Here is a 22,101-nt window from a genome sequence, read left to right as displayed (position 1 = left end):
TGCGTGCGCATGTATGTGTGTGTGTATGTGTGCGCGCATGCGCGCGTGTGTGTGTACATGTGTGAGAGAATGAGAGCGTGCATGTGTGTGTGTTTATGTGTCTGCATGCACATGTTTATGTGTTTTCACTTCAACTCCATGAAGACAACAAGGAGTGAAATGTACGGGCCAACCATTTAGAGGCAGATGTTACAAGTGCATTTGAAGCCAACCATATTTCATGCATGTAATGGGAAATGAATATCTAGATCCAGATCTAAATACCACTGCCACCATGTCAGTGCACTGCCTTACCATAGGCTGATTAAGTCTGGCTTAACACTGTTTGCAACAAAGTTTTTGTTCTGTGGCACTATGGTGCTTCAAAGTAATTGTTGCTATATGTGACTTGACAGGGATCCAGCACACAGTAGTGTGGTAAATGTAGGCCGGTATGTGTGTGTGTGTGTGTGTGTGTGTGTGTATGCCCGCGCGTGCCTAGGCGCGTTTATGTGTGTGTGTGTGTGTGTGTGCACGCGTGCGTGTATGTGTATGTGCACGCGCGTCTATGTAGTGTATGTGAGCATGGTATATTGTGTTTGCACATCTCCCAGTGTGCGTTTGTCTGTGTGTCGATCTGTGTATCTGTGGTGTGTGTGTGTGTGTGTGTGTGTGTGTGTGTGTAAGCGTGCGTGTGTGCGTAGGCGCGTTTTGTGTATGTGCGCACACGTCTGTGTTGTGTATGTAAGCATGGTAAAATGTTTTCACATCTGTCGGTGTGCGTTTATCTGTGTGTCGATCTGTGTGTGTGTGTGTGTGTGTGTGTGTGTGTGCGTGCGCGCGCGTGTGTGCGTAGGCGCGTTTATGTGTGTGTGTGTATGTGTGTACATGCGCGTAAATGTGTATGTGCGTGCGTGTCTGTGTTGTGTATGTAAACATGGTTGATGTGTTTGCACATCTGTCAGTGTGCGTTTGTCTGTGTGTCGATCTTTGTATGTGTGTGTGTGTGTGTGTGTGTGTGTGTGTGCGTGCGTGTGATAAAAAATAACGGCGATCGTGAAATGCACCGACGTCCAACTGAGGCCGCACGCACGTTTGGTAAAGCAGATCGACGCATCTCCAACGAAGTGAGCCACACCAACCGCTGACGTAATCTCAGCAATACGGGATGGTGGTGGGGGAGGGGTAAGGGAAGCGTTGACGTCAAATCAGTGCTATGAAAGTTCGTTTTCAGTGACGAATTCTTCAGAGACGAATGTGTGTGGCGCTTCTTAGCATTTGCTGTGCGTGTGTGTTTCAGGTTTCACGGTCGGCAAAAATCGTAGTTTTTCTTTACTCGGCCGTAGTGCTGTAGTCAGGGGGCTTGAATCGTAGCAACTACGGATGAATCGTAGTACTAGACAGGTCTGATATATATATATATATATATTTTTTTTTCGTTTTTGTTGTTGATTTTGATCATAAATCAAAATGGATAGAAAGAAAATTATTGTGATTTATTTCATGTTATTGTGTATAACAAGAAAAGAATGGTAATTGGACTGGTTGCCTACAGAGGACTGTGTGCAAGTGCAGGGGGATGAAGAACCCAAAAGTTCAGTGGCACATAGCCTGAGAAACAGCAAGAAAGGTGCAGTTGCTGTGCAAAGTTGTGTAAAGCCCATGAACAGGCAGCAAGAACCAATCAGACTGTGAAAAAAATATTGTTGGTGGTCAGTAAAAGGGGCAGGAGTGACGTGCTGTGTAGGCAGAAGGGAAGTAACTACATCACCAACCGCCTAGGTTACAAATGCGGAGTTGCCTCCCTTGGTGCCGATAGTGAACAGGATGGTGTCTTTAGAGCACATATCCCCTGGTGTGACGTTTCCTCGCTGTAGAGGGAGGAGTGTCATCCCGCGTGTAGGAGTCCGTGGTTTGATGCCACTGTAACCGACACAGGTGAATAATTATAATGTCCCTTAGTGCCGTGGGCATCCCTACCCGAATCGGTCGAAATCAGACGTGAGACGGTTGGGGCATGTGGCATGACGGTGCCGTAAGCCAGTGTTATGGACGTCGTGGAAGAGGGGGTGGCAAGTCTTGTTGGTTTGCCGTGTGATGTGCATCCCCCTGTAGCTGAACGGCGGTCCAACCCCGCGAATAGTTCCTGCGAGAGGACCAATGTTCAGCTGTTGTGTGCTGATAGATAAAGGGACAGCCAAGATCGGCTCAAGCCCTGCTGAGTGGCACGATCGAGTTATAAAGGGGCGCTCTGATGTAGAAGTGCCGATATTAGTCTCGGTAACAGCAGAGTTAGGCGGTGGGGCAGAAGAAACCAGCACTGCCGAAGTTCAATGGGCCGTGCACATACCTGCTCTGTGGGCAAGGGGCGGTGCAGGCGCAAGGGAGGTAACTGTGGTGGTCACTGGCAGGGGTGCCGAAGTGGAAGTTGCCTCCCTTGAATTGGATGTTCAGGACAAGGTAGGTGTGCACACGTATGGGCGTGTGTGTCCCCTAGTGGTCCGCTTTCCTCCCTACCTAGAGGGAGGGCTTCCCAACTCACCTTGGTCGCCATTGGACGCGAGACAGTCAGGGCATGCCACGTGCGGATATGATGTCCGGCTGCCGTCACAGACAAAAAACGTATGGCATGTGTATGTCCCCTAGTGGTCCACCTTCCTCCCTACCGAGAGGGAGGGAACCCCGACTCACCACGGCCACCACTGGATGCGAGGCGGTCAGGGCATGCCACGTGTGGGGCGCGGATACAATGTCCGGCCACCATCACGGATGAAAAACAGTCACTGAAATTTTGGGCAGTTACAAAACATGAGTGTCAAAGAATCGACAAGCCATATGAAGAGCACAGGATCAGGAGTCAAGATGGCTGCCGGAAAAAGAGGAAGCTAGTCAGGGATACAGAGGGGAAGTAACCTACTTCCAGGATGTTATCGGCCGTAGCTACTTCCATTTTCTCCGCACAAGCGGATAGTAGTTTGCACAGGACAGGAATCGGACTCCCTGTTGGAGTCTGCACTAGTGGGTCACAGTAAAGTATGTGTAGTGAAATGGTCATTTCTGATTGAGCTGCATTTTCAGCAGAAGGCTTCTAATCTGCTTTTTTTCAAAAAAAGGTTTGTGATCGTCTGTGCTGACCTCGGCAAAGTCGCTGCACTGATGTGTTTGTCTCCACATGTCATCAAGAACACCCCCTGTGCAACACTAAAATCACACTGGCAGTGTGAACATTCCAGGCCTTTCCCGCTCGCTTTGAGAACAAGATACGTTCTGTGCAGCCTTCTGAATTTTTCCGCTTTGCTCGTCATTGTCTTCACTATCAGTCTTAAAGACGCACTTTGACTTATTGGTCACCATCTCGAGTGTCAGAAATGAACGTTTTTATTACCAGTTATACACAGTACAGCCCTGTTGAAGTCAGACTGCTCAAGACCAATATTTGAAAAACATTATTTTCCATCACACGAAAACCGTATTTTCAAACCTGTGACCATACTTTTTAAAATACTGACTTCCACAGGAAGTACAGAAAAATTATATTGGTAGGCAGGTCTGATTTATCTAAAGGTGCACCTGCAAGATATGCCTTGATGCTGCATGTTAGCAATGGTTTGGTGTTTCCCTTGTGGACACCCACCTGCAGCACGGTGTTGTTGTGCAGATGTGGGGGCAGCACCATTTGCTGATAGCAGCGCAGCAGGCCCACCATAGCCAGACGGTGCAGCTCCGACCACTCCTGGCCATAGGAGAAGGGGTCAATCAGGTAGATAACCACTGCTGGCATGGTGCTGCTATCTTCTGACACTTCAGGCTCTGTCAGGTTCTCCCGCTGGACTGACCCCTCTCCCTGACTGCTGCCCTCTGGAAAGGAAGGACTGCTGTTAGCCTTCAATCAAGCAATACCAAGTGTGGGATACTTTCAGGAACATCACTGACAAGAATCTCATCTGCTCTGTTGCTTTTGCAGATCAGTCTATCAATGTAACTACTGAAAATATGAACAACTGGGATGTTTATATGCATTAAAGAGAGTAACCTCATGACAAAAAGAATTTTTTCATTCTCAGTAAAACAGATACATATTTCATGTCCACAAATTCTGACTACAGGTTGAATTCATACAGTATGCCATCACACTCTGATGATCTGATTCCATGTGATGCTGTCTGACATGTGAACTAATGCCCCCCCCCCCAAAAAAAAACAACAACAACCCCAAAACCAAAACAGAGGAGAAGCTGAAAGAAAGAGTAGAAAATCAGACCTTACCTTTACTGTCCTCGCCGTTAGCCTGGTTCCCGTTTGGGGTTGTTGCTGATGTTCCCCCTGGGGCAGGTGACTGGCTGGACTCAGGGGTAGGTGGGTGGGAAGGGGCTGGCTCTGGGGTCTTGAACTGCGGCTTATGAGAAGAAGCAGAGGCCAGGTCCAGTCCCACTTTCTCCAAGTTCTGCTGCACCAGGAGTGGGCCTACACAATGTACAGCAAAACCATACCTGCATCACTGGGTTCCTGTGGAACTGGACACAGCTGAGGTGACGAGGTGTTTTTCACTTGTTAACCCAAACAAAGCGCCCAGACCAGATGGTCTGTCATGTGTGTTAAAAGTTTGTGCAAACTAACTTGGTCCAGTTTTTACCTGTGCTTTTCTTTTTTTGTTTTGTTTTGTTCTTGTTTTATGCCCCTCTTATGGAAGATGACAACTACTGTTCCTTTGCCAAAGTTCTCTGGTGCTGTGCAAATGAAAGATTTCTGCCCAGTGGCTCTCATATCTGTCATTACAAAATGTATGGAAAGAGTTGTCTGTGGACACTTACTGAAATGTGTAGCTGATCACATGGATCCATTACAGTTTGCGTACAGTTTGTTGATGATGCAACAATTTCTTTAACTGATCTTATCGCACGTCTTATGGACAATTCTGGAACATCTGTTTGCACGTCATATGGACAATTCTGGAACATCTGTTAGGGTAATTTTTATGGATCTGTCCACTGCTTTTAATACTATTCAACATATTTTAGCGAGGAAACTTATAGACCTAGATGTAACAGCTGACCTTATTTTATGGATATGACAGATTTTATGTGATCGGCCACAGCGTGTTTTAATGTCAGTTCTGGCTGGCCCATGTCTGAAAATATTACTGCGAATACTGGAGTTCCTCAGAGTTCTGTTTTATCCCCTTTATTTTTCTCCCTCTACATTAATGACATCGGGTACTCAGACCTTTTTCTCAATCTTGTAAAATATGCTGACGATATGGCTTTAGTACGTCTTTTAAAAGACGAGTTTTCAATTTCACAGTATTTAAAAAATTTTTTTTTAATAGAAATTAGTGTTCATAAACTGTTTCTTAAAGCATAACTTTCTTGAACTGAACGTGGAGAAAACAAAAGAACTTATGTTAAGCAGTAAAAGGGACACACACACACACAAAATCGTCATAATAGATCAGAAACAAGTGGAAATAGTGGACAGTTTTAAATATCTAGGGACTATAGTTGATCACAATCTTACATTCAGTGAACATGTTGATGCCACTGCCAAGAAAGCGCACCAGAGACTCTTTTTACTGTGAAAATTGCGAGTTTTAATGTTAGTCCACACATATTTGAACTGGTGTACAGAAGTCATATAGAAAGTGTCATGGCTTTCAGTACTATGGCCTGGTTTGGTAATCTAACTGTGAAGTTAAAGAAAAATTAGGACGAGTTGTAAATTTGGCCAGCAAAATCATAACTAAGCCCCAGCAATAACTGAACACCCTATACCAATCCACTCTTAGCAGAAAAGCACTCCAAATTATTAATGATTCCACTCATCCACTTAACTCCGTCTTCCAGAAACTTCCTTCTGGTAGACGATGTAAAATCCCTCTTGCAAAGAAGAATGTGTACAAAAAATCATTTGCCCCCTCTGCTGTTGCTGTGATAAATAATTCACTCAAATAACGTTTTTATTCCATTGCCTGTGATTTGTTTATTGTTATGATGATAGTTGTCTTTCTTCCCTATATGAGTATATGTATACATGCATGCATGTAAAGAAAGAAGTGAGGGGAGGGGGAGGGGGAGGGTTATAGGGGAAGAGGGGATGTGTGTGTGTGTGTGTGTGTGTGTGTGGTGTGCTCAGTGTTATTGTTTTGCTGCAAAGGGGTGTGAAAGGGGTTTGAGATGCTTTTAGTCTTGGTGGCAGTTTTGACCTTTCAACTGTGATTTCATGTTTTAAAGTTAAATTTGTCTTAATTTTCTTTTCATATGATGATTCATGTCTGCAGAGCTGTAAGGGAAGTGTGTATGGGTTATCTATCTTCATTTCATTTGTGTCTTAAATGTTATAATTATATTACGGAATATTTTCCTTTCATATTACTAGAATGTTTCATTTTATCTTAAAATGTAATTTTGTTTTCTTGAACCTGAATGTTTTCTTTTTACATGTTAATTCATGTGTACATTGTGATCAAGGTAGGTGCGCCAGTTGCTCATTCGTTTTTATTTGTCGATGAGCGTTTGTCTTTGTAAATGTTATAATTATCTTACTGAATATTCTCCTTTTTATAATGACTGAAGCATACACATATGTGTGATGCACACACTCTCACACACGCAGGCACACACACGCACGTGCGTGCACACATAACGATGCATGCACACGCAAGGACACACGCACAGTTGTTTCACTCTAAATCATAATGTAACAGTAATAGTATCTTACCTACATGTTTTTCTTTTCACATAATAATTGATGTGTGCAGGGTGATCAGTGTAGGGTGTGTCAGCTGTTCATTTTTTCTCTTTGATTTTTGTTGACGGGCATTTTAAGTGAGCCTAAAAAGAATTTTCTGTTTTGGTTCAAGCAGACAAAGTATTCTGAATTGAACTGAACTGAAACTGGAACAAAAGTGAAACAGTATTCAACAGCACAAGAACAAAACAACAACAAAAACTGTCCTCTTTATGCCCGAAGATGTAAGAGCAGATCAGGCATTATTGCCACAACACCACACTTGTAAAGCAAATGGAAGAAATGATAACAAGGAGAAAATGTGTGTATCAAAATAATACAAGATTTCATCAAAATATCTGAAGACAACGACACTTTAAAAAATCATTAGAATGAAAGGAAAAAGGATCTGGCCAGAGACTGAATGTACCTCCCAATGAACAGTTTTTGAGAATCTTGTCAACACCCTTGTGTGATGACTTTGCTTAACCAACAAGCGTTTAAAAGCACTTACCCAATAAGTGTTTAAGCACTTGAGCATACATTTTTAGTTTTGCTGCCATTGGATTGTCACCTGCAATCAGAAGAAAAAACAAATGTAATCAAGATGAGCTGAATAAAATTAATTAAACCTGACTTCAAAGTTTGTCACCCCAACAGCCCAGATTCCCTTTGCCAGTCATTTACTTGAAACAAAAAAAGTTCAGAAGTTAAAACTTTCAAATCACTCTTCCAAATCTTCATACTAGCCTTTGTATATCAACAAATGTAATATTGCAAAGCTCAGAATTAGAAAAGCTAGTCGATATAAAAAGGCAACTTTCTTCCTAAAATTACGTTTAAGTAACATACTTACCGTGACCCACTAGTGCAGACTCCGGCAGTGGTCTGACATTCCTGTCCTGTGCAAACTACTATCCGCCTATGCGAAGAAAACGATAGTAGCTACGGCTGATAACCTCCCGGAAGTAGGTAACCTCCCCTTTGACCCCCTAACCAGCGCCCTCTTTTTATGGCAATTCGCCGCAACCAGCACAGCGTGCAGGGAGAACAGAAAGCGGGGAGGAAGGGGAGGGTCTTAAATGTGGGTCATGGTAAGCATGTTACTTAAATGTAATTTTAGGAAGAAAATTTCCTTTTAATTACACATACTTAACCGTGACCCAGTAGTGCAGAAAGGCATGACAAGGTGGAGGGCTCGTCTGTTCTATTGTCAGTGCGCTGCGATGGCCTGTTGTGCGACCACCACAGAGGCAACGCCTCCTGAGCCATCATCCCTAAAGCGGTAGACGTCCCTCAAGTAGAATTCAATGAAGGTAGCAGGGTTTTTCCAGCAAACAGCCTCAATATCTTGTAGCCATGCTGAGTGGGCAAAGGTAAGGGAAGAGGACCATGCTCTGACTTCGTGAGCTCTGGCTGAGGGGGCATGCGCTAAGGGGTCTGAGTTTGAGTGGGTGCGCTGGCAACACCATCGGGTCAGTGTGTTGAATCCACACTTTATTGAGAGCCCTTCCAATCAAAGGAAGGGAAGGAAACACGTACCCTACAGGATTGTCTCACTTGAGCACAGTTGAGCGTCAATGCAAGGAGGTGCACATGTGGCTTGATCTGATGATTCCACATCGGTTGTGGGCCGATAGTGGAAGTGATATATGTGTTTGAAGGAAACTGTAGCATAAGACAGAGGTAGCCCACTATGTTGGGCTTGCCTTAGGCGTGACAGCCAGATCTGTAGAGCTGACAGGCGATGGGCGCTCCCCCTGCCACTTTGTCGCTGCCAAAAAACAGCACTGGCATGTTGCCTATGCATAGAATGGCGGACATTTGGCAACAAGAGACTCGAGGTCCCTGGTGTCTCTGGGACAAGGCTGTGTAATTGCCCAGGTAGGTACCATCATGAAAGGGCATACAGAAGGCTTGGTGGCTTCTCTACCTGAGTGTAGCATGTTGGAGCAACCTGCAGAAAGTTGTTGGCAATCAATGGCTGGGTTGGATCAGGCTGTGGGAGTGCACTTCATGTGCCTCCAGGTCATCGAGTCTCATTCTGTGGTGGAATTCCTAATGGAAGAGGGTTTCCATGGGGAAAATTTTTGCTGAAGGTTCTTAAGTGAGAAAGGGGACCAGATCCCCAACAGGCCTCTCTGGCTGTGTGTGGTGCGCACTAAGTCTGGGATGGAGCAGGGCAGGGGCAGGGAGGAAAGTGGCTCTAGATGTGTTGTACTGGCCATTTACATCAAATCACTGATCTGACATATGTTTACAGTATGGCCAACAGCAAAGTGAGAGCTGTATTATCAGTGGTTTCTTAATTGCAAAGGGAAATCGTTTGCAGCTTTGTCTTTCATGAAGGACTATGTCTCTCACACTAGAAGTCAAATTGCACTGGGACTTAGTGCTGTAGCCTTGGGGGCTAACTAGCCGTGGGGATCCGTCCCAATGGTGACAGTCCTAAGGCCCTCTTGATCGAGGGAGTGGGGATGCAACTTGGGCAAAACACTCTCTACTATAATTGTATAATCAAATTCCAGCCCGGATAGTCGGGGCAGCAGTTGCCTCCTCTGCTGTTCTGATGGTCATTGTCGTACACGACTGATTAATCATATACTGGTCCCAGGAGGACACCAATCAGCATGGGTAAATAAGGAAACAGCTGCTGTGTGCTTGAGGGATGAAGGTGTCCACCATGCAGGTTCTGCATGTAAAGAAGCTGGAAGGATGTGACGGGGTCTTGTGGGCAACCGTTTGTCAGAAAGACATGGTGCTTGCTTCCAAAGTGACAACAAAGTCATCCTCTGACAGGCCCTTGACTGAAGGCTGGGGCTCCATGATGGGATAGCCTGTCTAGGCTAGAAACCCCTGAGAAGGAATGCCCATCTGTAACCAGAGCAGTGGTTGTGTGTTAAGGCTGAAAGGATCAGGCAGGGAAGACCAAGTGCAGAAAGTGCTTTCCAACGCCAATTGTTTGAGACATCGATGCTGAATCTCTGTTCAAGCAAGGTGACGGGGCGAACTAATGGGCTTGAATGCTGCATCTGCCGTGCTGGTATGAGTGGGCAAAGGAATCTGTGTATGCACATGTATATATACATATATATATATATATAAGAGATGTACATACACATATGAATAATGTGCCAGTATGTAGACGCAGAGAGTTCTGGGCATTGTGTACGGAATAACACAAATGCAAATGTGCATGTACTGCTATGTAGGGAATCTCAATGAACAGATCTCAATGAAAAGAGATAGAAAAATAATTGTACATGTTAATATGAAAATCGTATGAACATATCCCGTAAGCACACACACACATGTGTATACCAAGGGATAAGTATACATCTATAAATGTAAATAGAAATGTGTATAAATGTAGCAAGATATATATATATATATATATATATTTTTTTTTTTGGTCGTTGTTGTTGTTGGTTTTGATAATAAATCAAAAAGAACAAAAAGGGAAATATTGTGATTTATTTCCCATTATTGTGTATAACAAGAAAAGAATGGTAATAGGATTGGTTGCCTGCAGAGGACTGTGTGCAAGTGTGGGGGGATGAAGAATCCTAAAGTTCAGTGGCACACAGTCTGAGAAACAGCAAGAAAGGTACAGTTGCTGTGCAAAGTTGTGTAAAGCCCATGAACGGGCAGCAGGAACCAAGGAGAAACTGAAAAAACATTGTTGGTGGATAGCACTGGGGGCAGGGGTGACGTGTTGTGTAGGCGGAAGGGAATTAACTACAGTGCCAACCGTCTAGGTTCCTAATGCAGAGTTCCCTCCCTTGGCGTCGATAATAGGCGAAAAGGATGGTGTCTTTAGAGCACATATCCCCTGGTGTAACGTTTCCTCGCTGTAGAGGGAGGAGTGTCATGCTGCGTGTGGGAGTCCATGGTTCAATGCCACCGTAACCGACACAGGCGAATACGGCCACAAGGGGGATAATTATAATGTCCCTTAGTGCCGTGGGCATCCCTACCCGAATCGGTCGCCATCGGACGCGAGATGGTCGGGACATGGGGCATGATGGCACCGTAAGCCAGTGTTATGGGCGTCGTGGACAAGGGGGTGGCAAGTCCGTCGGCTTGTCGTGGGATGTGCATCCCCCTGTAGCTGAACGGCGGTCCAACCTCGCGAATAGTTCCTGCGAGAGGACCGATGTTCAGCTGTTGTGTGTTGATGGATAAAGGGATAGACAAGATCGGCCCACACACTGCTGAGTGGCAGGATCGAGTTATCAAGAGGCACTCCGATGTGGAAGTGTCGATATTAGTCTGAGTAACAGCAGCAGAGTTAGGCGGTGGGGCAGAAGAAACAAGCACTGCCGAAGTTCAATGGGCCGTGTACGCACCTGCTCTGTGGGCAAGGGGTGGTGCAGGTGCAAGGTGTGGCACCAGGAAGCAGAGTGGTGCATAATTGCTGCAGCAAGTTAACAATGAATTGCTGGTTGTTTGGTTGAGCAGCTTGCTGAGACACCATTAAAGGATGAAAAGCAGCAGCAACCGGTGGTGTGGCTGATGGGGTCATCACCGCATAGCTTGGAGGGACCGTGCACGCACCTGCACTGTAGGTGAGGGACAGTGCCAGTAAAAGAAGTAACAGCGGCGGTCACCAGCAAGGGTGCCAAAGGAGGAGTTGTCTCCCTTGGATTGGACGCTCGGGATAACAGTGAGAGCACACGCGTATAGGCGAGCATGTCCCCTAGTGGTCCACCTTCCCCCCTACGTATGGGGAGGGCATCCCTATTCATCTCGGTTGCCACTGGATCCAAGACAGTAGAGGCATGGGGGGGGTCACATGGTCCAATGTCACGACCACCACCACGGACACATCGCACATAGGGCCCAGTCTAGCGTGCGGATCCAAAGCAGGCGTATGGTGTTATTTCCCCAAGGGGATTGTGGCACATTCCATTGGTGAAACTGTGCGTATGGGCAAAGAGACAGAGGAGGTCGACTCATGCACTGCCGACTGGCAGGGCCGAGAAAACGCGGATCGCGTCGAGTCCGTTCGCGGATTGATAAAAATGGCATCAATGGCACCACTGACCTGAGTGTGGGGCAACAAACCCCTAGAAATCACCGGAGGAGGTGCAGGAGGTGGTGGAGGTCTCGAGTCGACTGGAGAGAGTGGAGGAAGTGGAGGAGGCGGCGGGTTGGTGTTGCTGAGAGGGCCAGAAGTAGAGGGCCCAGAGTGTACGCGAATCGATTGTGACCACGCCTTAATTTTAGCCTGATTGCCCAATCGAGCCATAAAATTATGTGACCTGGTTGAAGACATAATTTAACAAAAAACTAGAATGCCCGAGAATCGACAGACAGACAGAAAATACGAAAAAACTAAGAAGAGCACAGGAACAGGAATCAAGATGGCTGCCAGAAAAAGAGGGCGCTAGTCAGGGGGGGGCAAAGGGGAGGTTACCTACTTCCGGGAGCTACTTTCATTTTCTCCGCATAGCTGGATTGTAGTTTGTACAGGACAGGAATGTCAGACCCCTGCCGGAGTCTTCATTAGTGGGTCACGGTTAAGTATGTGTAATTAAAAAAAAGTACTTGCCTAAGAGACTAAACCAATCCTCAACAGGTTCCTGAGAAACATTTTGGGTTGTGGATTTCCCAATGCGCATGATTCCATCCTTCAGTGACTTGATGGCCACATGACGTCCCAGGCGGCACAGCTCATAGACTGTGCTCAGCTCTCTGAAGAAATTGCGCACGTGCTGCAGCAGGAATTCATTGTCTGGAGCCACTACAACGTACAGGATGTCACGTGGGCGGCCAAATGGCTCCAAATACTGTTTGTCCTGAAACACATATAGAACACCATGGTGATATGGGGTTCAACTCATTCCTCATCAAGTACTGAACACAATATGAATACATGCATGCACACGTATCTGGTTGGGGAGTGGGGCACCATGTATAAAATTAGTTGTACACCAATAGAAGTGTCACTGAGAGGGAAGATAGGGCAGGAAAAAAGAACGTGGTATACGTACCATTATTTCTCTGTAAATCACAATGGAACAACAAGAGAGGCAAGGCCTTCAAGACTCACTTGTGATACACTTTAAAAAAAAATCTAATCATTAAAATGTGTTCTGTATTTGTTATTATAAAAAATTAAAAAAAAAAAAAAAAAAAAAAAAGTCCTGAAGGCAGATTCGAACCCTGTGTGTTCGGGTGAGAAGAAACTGTCTTACCCAATACACTATCATGGCTCCTTAACCCGGAGAGCGCGATGAGCCACGATCGTGGCTTTCCCGGTAAAGTGCGATGGGCCACGATCGTGGCTCTGTTTACATAAGGTCTGACATCGTGCGGCTATGCTCGGCAGCCTTCGTAAAACTGCCTCGTTCTGGTGTCACTGCCTCCCTGCTTGTGTTTGCACAAACTTTGACCGAGTTTATAAGTCCAGATCTTTGTATTTTTTGTAAACAATGAGTGACACTGAAGTTGACAAAGCTCAGGAAATGAGTGACCTTGTCACTAGTGATGATTCATTTGCTGACAGGGATTCTGGTGAAAATGGCTTTGTTATTTTGACACTTGGGCATGCTGGCTTGCTTGTTGTTCATTCAGTTTTGTGTCTCCGGCCACAAAAACTGGGGGGTGGGTGATGGGGGTGGGGAGGGGTGGTAAAGTGGGTTAGGCATGGGTCTATTGCGATTTCTTGACCAAATCAAGCTAGAAAACTGGAAATTATTTTGATTTAAAGCATTCTTGCTGCTTTTGAAAGCAACATGAGCTAAAAGAAAACATTTATTTCTGTTTTTGCCTGTGATTGCATAAGTATTGTAGATGTGTGTGTGCGTGGCGTCGGTGGGTGTATCTCAAACAAATAATACAATGCTTATAATTTCATTGTTTCAGTTATATTCATATCATGATTCTGCAGCCAGAACATTTTTTGTACAGTTTAATTCCAATTTTGAGATTTTGACTCTGTAAAAGATGTGAAAATACCTATAAACATTGTGGTTGACGTTTTTGGAAAACGAGTGTGCAAAATTTGTTAATTATATCCTATGGAATATCTCCAACTACATACAAGGTACAGCCTTTTTCTTACTTTTATCTGATTCTTCATTCACTCTACTTTCCAAAAATGTATAGGTTTACCTATTTATTCTTACTGACAAGCATACAAATGCCCCAAATCAGAGCACAGGTAGCGGAGGCAAACTATCCCTTTGTTTTAAGCATGATTTCTGTATGTATGTTTTATTATATCCAGCACTTTGAGGGTTAACTGACGCCCCAATCACACTGCAACATTTAGCCGTTTTCTCTGATCTAGAGAGATGTACAAGTTTAGTTACACCGGCCGGGAATGCATGACACGGTCGATTCAATTTCTCTTTTATGTTCATTCTAGTTTTATAGTTTTAAAGTTGATATGAAAATTGAGTATTCTGTTAAACTAATAATATGTAGAGCCAAGTACAAGTACTTCTAAAAATCGTATGAAGAGAAAAGGACTTCATTTTGAGAAAAGTCAAGAGTGGAAATTTTTACGTTTCACCAAGGGTATCAACTCTCATGGTTTATTATTCTTAACCGTGAATTCCGACTGATTTTGTTGATATTTTTATGGCAGTTTGGGGCATAATCCAGTAAGTGATGAGGCTTTCACAAATCTTTCTCTGAATAAATATTTAACGGTCTCCTTCTCCAACTTTCCATCACATGTTATCGTGTATTGTCGATTGAATATAGGATTGAATGGGCAGATCAACAACTTGAAACAAAATGGCGTGAGGAATATGAGCACGCGCTTTCAATATGTATAAATATGTGTATGCAACCGGATTTTTGCCCATGACCTTCAGGGCTCAGCCAATAGATCTGTAAAGTCCACTCGTAGTATTGATAGGAAATTTTCTATCTAAAATTACGTTTAAATAACATACTTACTGTGACCCAAGTAGTGCAGACTCCGGTAGGGGTCTGACATTCCTGTCCTGTGCAAACTACTATCCGCCTATGCGGAGAAAACGAAAGCAACTACGGCCGATAAACTCCTGGAAGTAGGTAACCTCCCCTTTGTCCCATGGCTAGCGCCCTCTTTTGACGGCAATACGCCATCACCGGTGCAGCGAGCAGGGAGAACAGCAAGCAGGCAGGACGGGAGGCTCTTAAATTTGGGTCACGGTAAGTATGTTATTTAAACGTAATTTTAGATAGAAAATTTCCTTTTTACACATACTTAACCATGACCCAACTAGTGCAGAACAGCGCAACAAGGTGGAGGGCTCGCCTGTTCTACTGTGTGCTGCGATGGTCTGTTGTGCAACTACCACAGAAGCGATGCCTCTTGAGCCATCATCCCGCAAGTGTGCGACATCTCTCAGGTAGAAGTCGATGAAGGTGGCAGGGTTTTTCCAGCAGGCAGCATCCATGTCTTGCAGCCGTGTTGAGTGTGCTAAGGCAAGAGAAGAGGACCATGCTCAGACTTCATGTGCTCTGGCTGAGGAGGCATCAAGTCTCAATCCTTCTGTTCTATCGCCAGTGCGCTGCAATAGCCTGTTGTGTGACCACTGCAGAGGCAACGCCTATTGAGTCATCATCCCTAAAGCGACAGATGTCCCTCAAGTAGAATTCGATGAAGGTAGAATGTACTGTGTCACCTAAGGATATTGGTGCGGGCAAAGAAGACTGAGGTCCGCAGCTGTATTGTGGGAGAGGTCTGTGGACCACAGCTGTGCTGATAAATGTAGCGCAAAGAAAATCGGGTTGGTGTGTTGAATCCACACTGTACTGAGAGCCCTTCGAATCGAAGGAAGGGAAGGAAACACTTACCCTATAGGGTTGTCTCACTTCAGCGCGGTTGAGCGTCTATGCAAAGAGGTGCACATGTGGTTTGATCTGATGATTCCACATCGGTTGTGGGCCGATAGTGGAAGTGATATATGTGTTAAGAGGAAACTGTGGCATGAGACAGAGGTAGGCCACCATGTTGGGCTTGCCTTAGGCGTGACAGCCAGATCTGTAGAACTCCTCCATGACAGCTGACAGGTGCTCCCCCCCCCTCCCCCCAACCACTTTTCTGTCGCTGCCAAAAAAGACAGCACTGCCATGTTGCCTATGCATAGAAGGGCAGACATTTGGCAACAAGAGACTTGAGGTCCCAGGTGTCTCTGGGACAGGGCTGTGTAATTGCCCAGGTAGGTACAATCACGAAGGGGCATACGGAAGGCTTGGTGGCTTCTCTACCTGTGTGGCATGTTGGAGCAACCTGCAGAAAGTTGTCGGCAGTCAATGGCTGGGTTGGATCAGGCTGTGGAAGTGCACTTCATGTGTCTGCAGGTCACTTGAGTCTCATTCTGTGGTGGAATTCCTAATGGAAGAGTGTTTCCATGGGGAAAACTTTTGTTGAAAGTTCTTTAGTGAGAAAGGGGACCAGATCCATGACAGGCCTCTGGCTGTGTGTGGTGCGCACTAAGTCTGGGATGGAGCAGGGCAGGGGCAGGGAGGAAAGTGGCTCTAGATGTGTTGTACTGGCCATTTACATCAAATCACTGATCTGACATGCGTTTTCAGTATGGCCAACAGTAAAGTGAGAGCTGTATTATCAGCGGTTTCTGAATTGCAAAGGGAAATCATTTGCAGCTTAGTCTTTCATGAAGGACTTGTCTCTCAGACTAGAAGTCAAATTGCACTGGGACTTAGTGCTGTAGCCTTGACTATGTTTCCCAGACTAGTGGGCTAACTAGCCTTTAGGATCAGTCCCTATGGTGAGTCCTAAGGCCCTCTTGATCGAGGGAACGGGGATGCAACTTGGGCAAAACACTCTCTACTATAAATTGGATAATAAAATTCCAGCCCGAATAATCGGGGCAGCAGTTGCCTCCTCTGCTGATCTGATGGTCAATGTCGTACACGACTGATTATCATATACTGGTCCTAGGAGGACACCAGTCAGCATGGGTAAATCAGGAAACAGCTGCTGTGTGCTTGAGGGATGAAGGTGTCCACCATGCAGGTTATGTTGAAATGTAAGGAAGCCGGCAGGAGTTGACGGGGTCTTATGGTGCAACCTTGTGTCTGAAAGACATGAAGCTTGCTTCCAAAGTGACAACAAAGTCATCCTCTGACAGGCCCTTGACTGAAGGCTGGGGCTCCATGATGGGATAGCCTGCCTAGGCTAGAAACCCCTGGAAGTGTCTCATTGGAAAGACAGTGCTTGAGAAGGAATGCCCATCTGTAACCACAGCAGTGGTTGTGTGTCGAGGCTGAAAGGATCCGGCAGGGAAGACCAAGTGCAGAAAATGCTTTCCAACGCCAATTGTTTGAGACATCGATGCTGGATGTCTGTTCAAGCAAGACGAACTAATGTGCCTGAATGCGGCATCTGCCATGTCGGTATGAGTGGGCAGAAAGGTACACCCCTGTGGGTAATGAACAGTTTGTTGTGCTCTGTGAGACGCATCCGTCCTCGTCAATATGCCATTCTCCCAAGTGTAGAGGAAAACAATTATGACCCAGGCCTTCTGCTACTAGTGAGGAATGGAAGAGATGGACTTAGGGTGATTGTCTCCTGCCCAGTGGGCAGTTTTTGGGCCCGCTAAAACTTGGAAGGAATTAAGGGCATGTGTGTCCGGAGTGGCATCTCTAAGTTGGGCTGCCTCATCCGTCCTTGTACCAGGTTAGGGCATCTCTAGCCCTGTGGGTGATTGTTGTAGGCAAATGAGTTGGGTTGCCTTGTCCCTCCATGCACCAAGAGAGGGCATCCTTAGCCTTGTGGGTGGGAAGGGAGTGTGTGTGGGTCCCTAAGGACCAGCCACTACTGATATGTGAAGGAGCATACATTCAGGTGTGAATGAGGCAGTTTTGTCTGCGAGTGCAGTCGTCCTCCGAAAGCAAGGTAGGGATGAATTTATGAAAATGAATACATATATGTGCAATGGGATTATAAACTTCCAATGACTCAAGTGATGGTGTGAGGAATATGCCAATGACATGACAAGAGATCGAGTCACAAGAAATAAGTGGCTGTATAAGCAAACGTGTAGCGTGCACAGATATACCCAAGTAAATGGGTAAGTGTGCATAATCCATAATGGGAAGGAATCTGCGTATGCACCTATATATATAAGAGATGTACATACGCATATGAATAAAGTGCCAGTATGTAGACACAGAGAGATCTGGGCATGTGAACAGAATGACGCAATTGCAAGTGTGTCTGAATTGCTATATAGGGAATCTCAGTGAATAGATGAAATGAAATGAAATTATGGTGCTTAGAGCCTCGCCGACCACTAAGGCCATCTCAAGGCTATCGCCACGTCAATAACTACTACAAGGATAAAAAAACAACCAATTAAAACGAGTCACCACTTCAAACTTTCCACTCCAAAGTTAAAAAAACTTCCATAGTTTAAAACCTTCAAATCTGGTTAAAAATGTTCACTTCTTTTAAGAAGTCCATCAGCACCCACGGAGGGACATCACGAAACAAAGTCTTCAAAGAAACCGCTGTGTAATGTCTGCGTCTAACGTCATGCAGATCCCAACAGTCAAGGAGCACGTGTTTCACGGTGAGAGGCTCATCACAGGGAATACATTGAGGGGCCTCTTCCCCCTTCAACAAGTAAGAATGAGTAAAAAAAAGTGTGCCCCATACGCAGTCTGCACAGCACAGACTCCTCCTTTCTGTTCTTCACCCCCGAAGGGAGGGTCTCTTTTAGGTCTGGACGGATCTGGAAGAGCTTGTTGTCCGTCTGGGTGTTCCACTCCTCTTGCCAAAGATCCTTAACGTAAGTGTTCACCTTCCGCTTCACGTCTGTGTATGGTACAAAGGATCTGGATAATTCTTTCTTTACAGCGTTCCTGGCCAGCAGGTCCGCCCTTTCGTTACCACGAATGCCAACATGTCCGGGAACCCAGGCCAACACAACCTTGTATCCTTTCTTCGTTGCGAGAGTAAAAGTTTCATAAAATTCCAGCAGTTTGGGATGAGTGATATTCCTGCAGGCGATCGCCTCCAGGGCTGACAAGGAGTCGGAAAAGATCATGAATCTCTTTTGTTTCGAAGAGAGAACCATTTTTACCGCCAGAACCAGTGCGGTCAGTTCCGCAGTGTACACCGAGCTGTCAGACAGGATGTGTTCCGTTGAGGGCCGGTCAGGAAAGGAGGGACAGAACGCAGATGCAGCGACTCCGTCCTCTGACTTGGAAATGTCAGTGAAGATACTTTGAAAAGTGGGGAATTTGTGGCAGAGTTCCGAAAAGTAAGTTCTGTAGGCCAGAGAACTGGTGGAGTCTTTACGGTATGAGGCCAGATCGAATCGGACCTCAGGTGTTGTAAAGGTCCACGGAGGGCTGTCAGGGAACTTAGAGAAATCTGAGATGCCACCGACATCCAGATCGGCATTTTCTAAGTGCAGCTGAATGCGGAGTCCGAGAGGAGGTATGCAGTTTGGGTTGTCTTTAAATTTCTTACCGAAAGGGTTGTTGAATACAGCGTCGTAAGCAGGGTTTGTAGGTTCAGAAAACAATTTCAAATAATAGTTTAGGGTTAGCTTCAGTCTGCGGTTGGAGAGAGGCGGTTCCCCCGCCTCTGCGTACAGGCTGTGCACAGGGGTGGTGCGGAAAGCACCTAAGCTGAGACGGAGCCCTTGGTGGTGTACAGGGTCCAACATTTTCAGGTAAGACGGTCTGGCCGAGCTGTATACTACACTTCCGTAATCTAGTTTGGACCGGACCAGGGCTCTGTAGAGGTGCAAGAGAGTTCTCTTATCAGCACCCCAGTCCGTGTGTGCCACAACTCGAATGATGTTCAGGGCTTTTTGGCAAGATATTTTCAGCTGTTTAATATGGCTGAGGAAGTTCAGCTTCTGATCAAAGACGACCCCTAAAACTTTGGCTTCCTTGACCGCCGGGATGGTGGATTTTCCCAGACGGATTTCAGGGTCCAGACAGAACTGGCGAAAATTATGAAAATGGATGCATTCAGTTTTGGAGGACGAAAATGTGAAGCCATTCTCCTCTGCCCAACACTGGATTTTGTTGACGCAGAGCTGAAGCCGTCGCTGGATGCTGGCATACGTGCTGCCAGTTGCATATAAGGCAAAATCGTCCACGAATAGCGAGCTGTCCGATCCCTTCTGAACGGATTGAACGATGTCATTAATTTTGATGCTGAAAAGAGCCGGTGACAGGATGCTCCCTTGCGGGACACCCAGCTCCTGCTCGTGAATGTCAGACAGGGTGGTGCTGACCCTCACCTGGAATTGTCTGTCTTGCAAAAAATTGTGGATGAACTGGGGCAGATGTCCTCGGAAGCCGAGCTTGTGCAGGTCCGAGAGGATTCCAAATTTCCACTAGTATCGTAAGCTTTCTCCAAGTCAAAAAATATGGCCACCACATGCTGTTTGTTTACAAAGGCATTTCTTACAGTGGTTTCCAGACGAACCAGATGGTCAACGGTAGAGCGATGCTTGCGGAAACCGCACTGTTCTTTCGCCAGAAGGCTGTCGGTCTCTAGTTTCCACATCAGTCTACCGTTGACCATCTTCTCCATCAGTTTGAAGATGCAGCTGGTCAGTGCTATTGGGCGGTAGTTGGAGGGGTTCGAGGGGTCTTTTCCCAGTTTCGGCAGCGGGATTATGAGGGCTTTCCGCCAGGAGGGTGGAAAAAAGCCTGTGACCCAGATGTGGTTATAAACTTTAAGCAGGGTGTCCAGACAGGTTTGGAGAAAATGCTTTAAGAGTTTATAATGGACCTCGTCCATTCCTGGACAGGAATCCGTACAGGTCTGAAGGGCAGATTTAAGTTCATTCATTGTGAAAGGAAGGTTGTAATTCTCTGTGTTGTCGGAAGAGAAGTTACAGGGTGTTTTTTCTGACAGGTTTTTGGTTTTAAGAAACCGAGCAGATTTGTTAGCAGATCTCGAGTTCTGTTCAATTGTGGATGCAAGCAAATTGGCAACCGCTTTCTCCTCTGTGACCAGAGCGTCTGAAAGTTTAAGATGATGAAAGGCTGGGCATACGTTCTTGCCCTTAATTCTTTTTAAAACCCTCCACACTTTCTTCTTGGGTGTGTTGGAGGTTAAGGAAGAGCAAAAATCTCTCCATGACTTTCTCTGGCTCTTTTTAAAAACATACCTGGCTTTCGCCCTCAGCTGTTGATGGTTACGCTATCGGTCTCCGGTCTCCGAAAGACACGTCGCTGCGCTCTCTTCCGAGACTTACGGGCCTCCCGACGTTCTGCGTTGAACCAGGGCGTTCTTGGCACCTGAGGCTTGGAGGTAGACGATGGGACTGCTGCTTTGGCGCAATCTAAAACGATCCGAGTCAGAGTGTCAGCAGGGTCCTTGCTTTTCAATACTGTTTCTTCCTGCAGCTCTGCTCTTATCTTCATGGTAAAAATTCCCCAGTCTGCTTTGTCATAGTTCAGGCGGTCAGGCAGAGAGTCACCTTCTCCATCTGTGGGGTGGAGGACGACAGGAAAGTGGTCACTCCCGTGCAGATCATCATGCACTTTCCACTCGTAGTCCAGGACCAACGATGGATCGCAGACCGACAGATCTAAACACGAGAGCTTTCCAGAGGACAGATGAAGGTAAGTGGGAGACTTGTCATTAAGACAGCACAAATCCATATCGGAAAGAAGGTTTTCCAAGAGAAGACCTCGGGCTGATGTCATCTCACTTCCCCAGAGTGGGGAGTGTCCATTGAAGTCGCCCAACAGTAAAAACGGTCGTGGGAGCTGGTCGACCAGGTTCATGAGGTCCTGCCTCAGAACACGGACGGCAGGAGGAAGGTACAGAGAGCAGACCGTGATGGTTTTCTCAAGTGTGACTCTGACTGCCACCACCTGTAAAGGGGTGCTTAAAGGAACTGTACTGTATAAAAGGGACTTGCGTAAAAAAAGAGCGACACCTCCCGTCAATCCCTCTTGCTTCGGTTGAGCGGGTTTAAAAACGGAGTTAAAACCAGAGAGAGATAAAACCTTGCCATCTCTTTGCAGAGTCTACTGCAGCGCGAGCACTGAAGGTTTCAAAGCACGACAAAGCAGCTGGAGTTCCTGTATATTGGCGAAAAACCCCCGGATGTTCCAGTGGATCACTGCCATTAAAAAGGTTAAAAAAAAATAAAGCAGCAGCCTATTCCATCGCTACCCCCCTGCTCCTCTGCTTGCGGTGGCTCAAGGTCGGCCAGGATGGAGTACTTATTTTTATAATTGAATTTTTCTGATTCCGACCAAGACGGAATATCCACCACCTCGGCCCTTCCCGATCCCGCCGAGGCCGCAACCCTCCCCTCCTTGAGTTTTGGAGGTACGGGGGGTTTCTGGCCACTTCTGCCAGCCCGAGGGCCAGGCAGACGAGAGGCGGGGCGAGGGGGGCCAGGGGGTGGGGTGGGAGGCGGACAACGTGCCTCCGCCCGAGGCTTT

General features: G+C 46.2%; 1 protein-coding gene across 1 annotated transcript in view; it reads right to left on the bottom strand.

The window, feature by feature from the left end:
* The window catches only part of LOC143302314 (mediator of RNA polymerase II transcription subunit 13-like), a 130,519-nt gene that overhangs the window by 53,643 nt on the left and 54,775 nt on the right, over nucleotides 1-22,101 (bottom strand). The window contains exons 20-23 of the mRNA XM_076616925.1: nucleotides 12,257-12,503; nucleotides 7,217-7,276; nucleotides 4,246-4,443; nucleotides 3,614-3,837 (exon numbers count right to left, since the gene is read on the bottom strand). Of these exons, the coding sequence (XP_076473040.1) occupies nucleotides 3,614-3,837; nucleotides 4,246-4,443; nucleotides 7,217-7,276; nucleotides 12,257-12,503 (729 nt within the window). The remainder of the gene's footprint in view (nucleotides 1-3,613; nucleotides 3,838-4,245; nucleotides 4,444-7,216; nucleotides 7,277-12,256; nucleotides 12,504-22,101) is intronic.

This window comes from Babylonia areolata, chromosome 29 (assembly GCF_041734735.1).
Source record: "Babylonia areolata isolate BAREFJ2019XMU chromosome 29, ASM4173473v1, whole genome shotgun sequence".
Taxonomy (NCBI): domain Eukaryota; kingdom Metazoa; phylum Mollusca; class Gastropoda; order Neogastropoda; family Buccinidae; genus Babylonia; species Babylonia areolata.
Note: the sequence above shows the minus strand (reverse complement) of the source record. Positions and strands in the feature narration are given on the sequence as shown.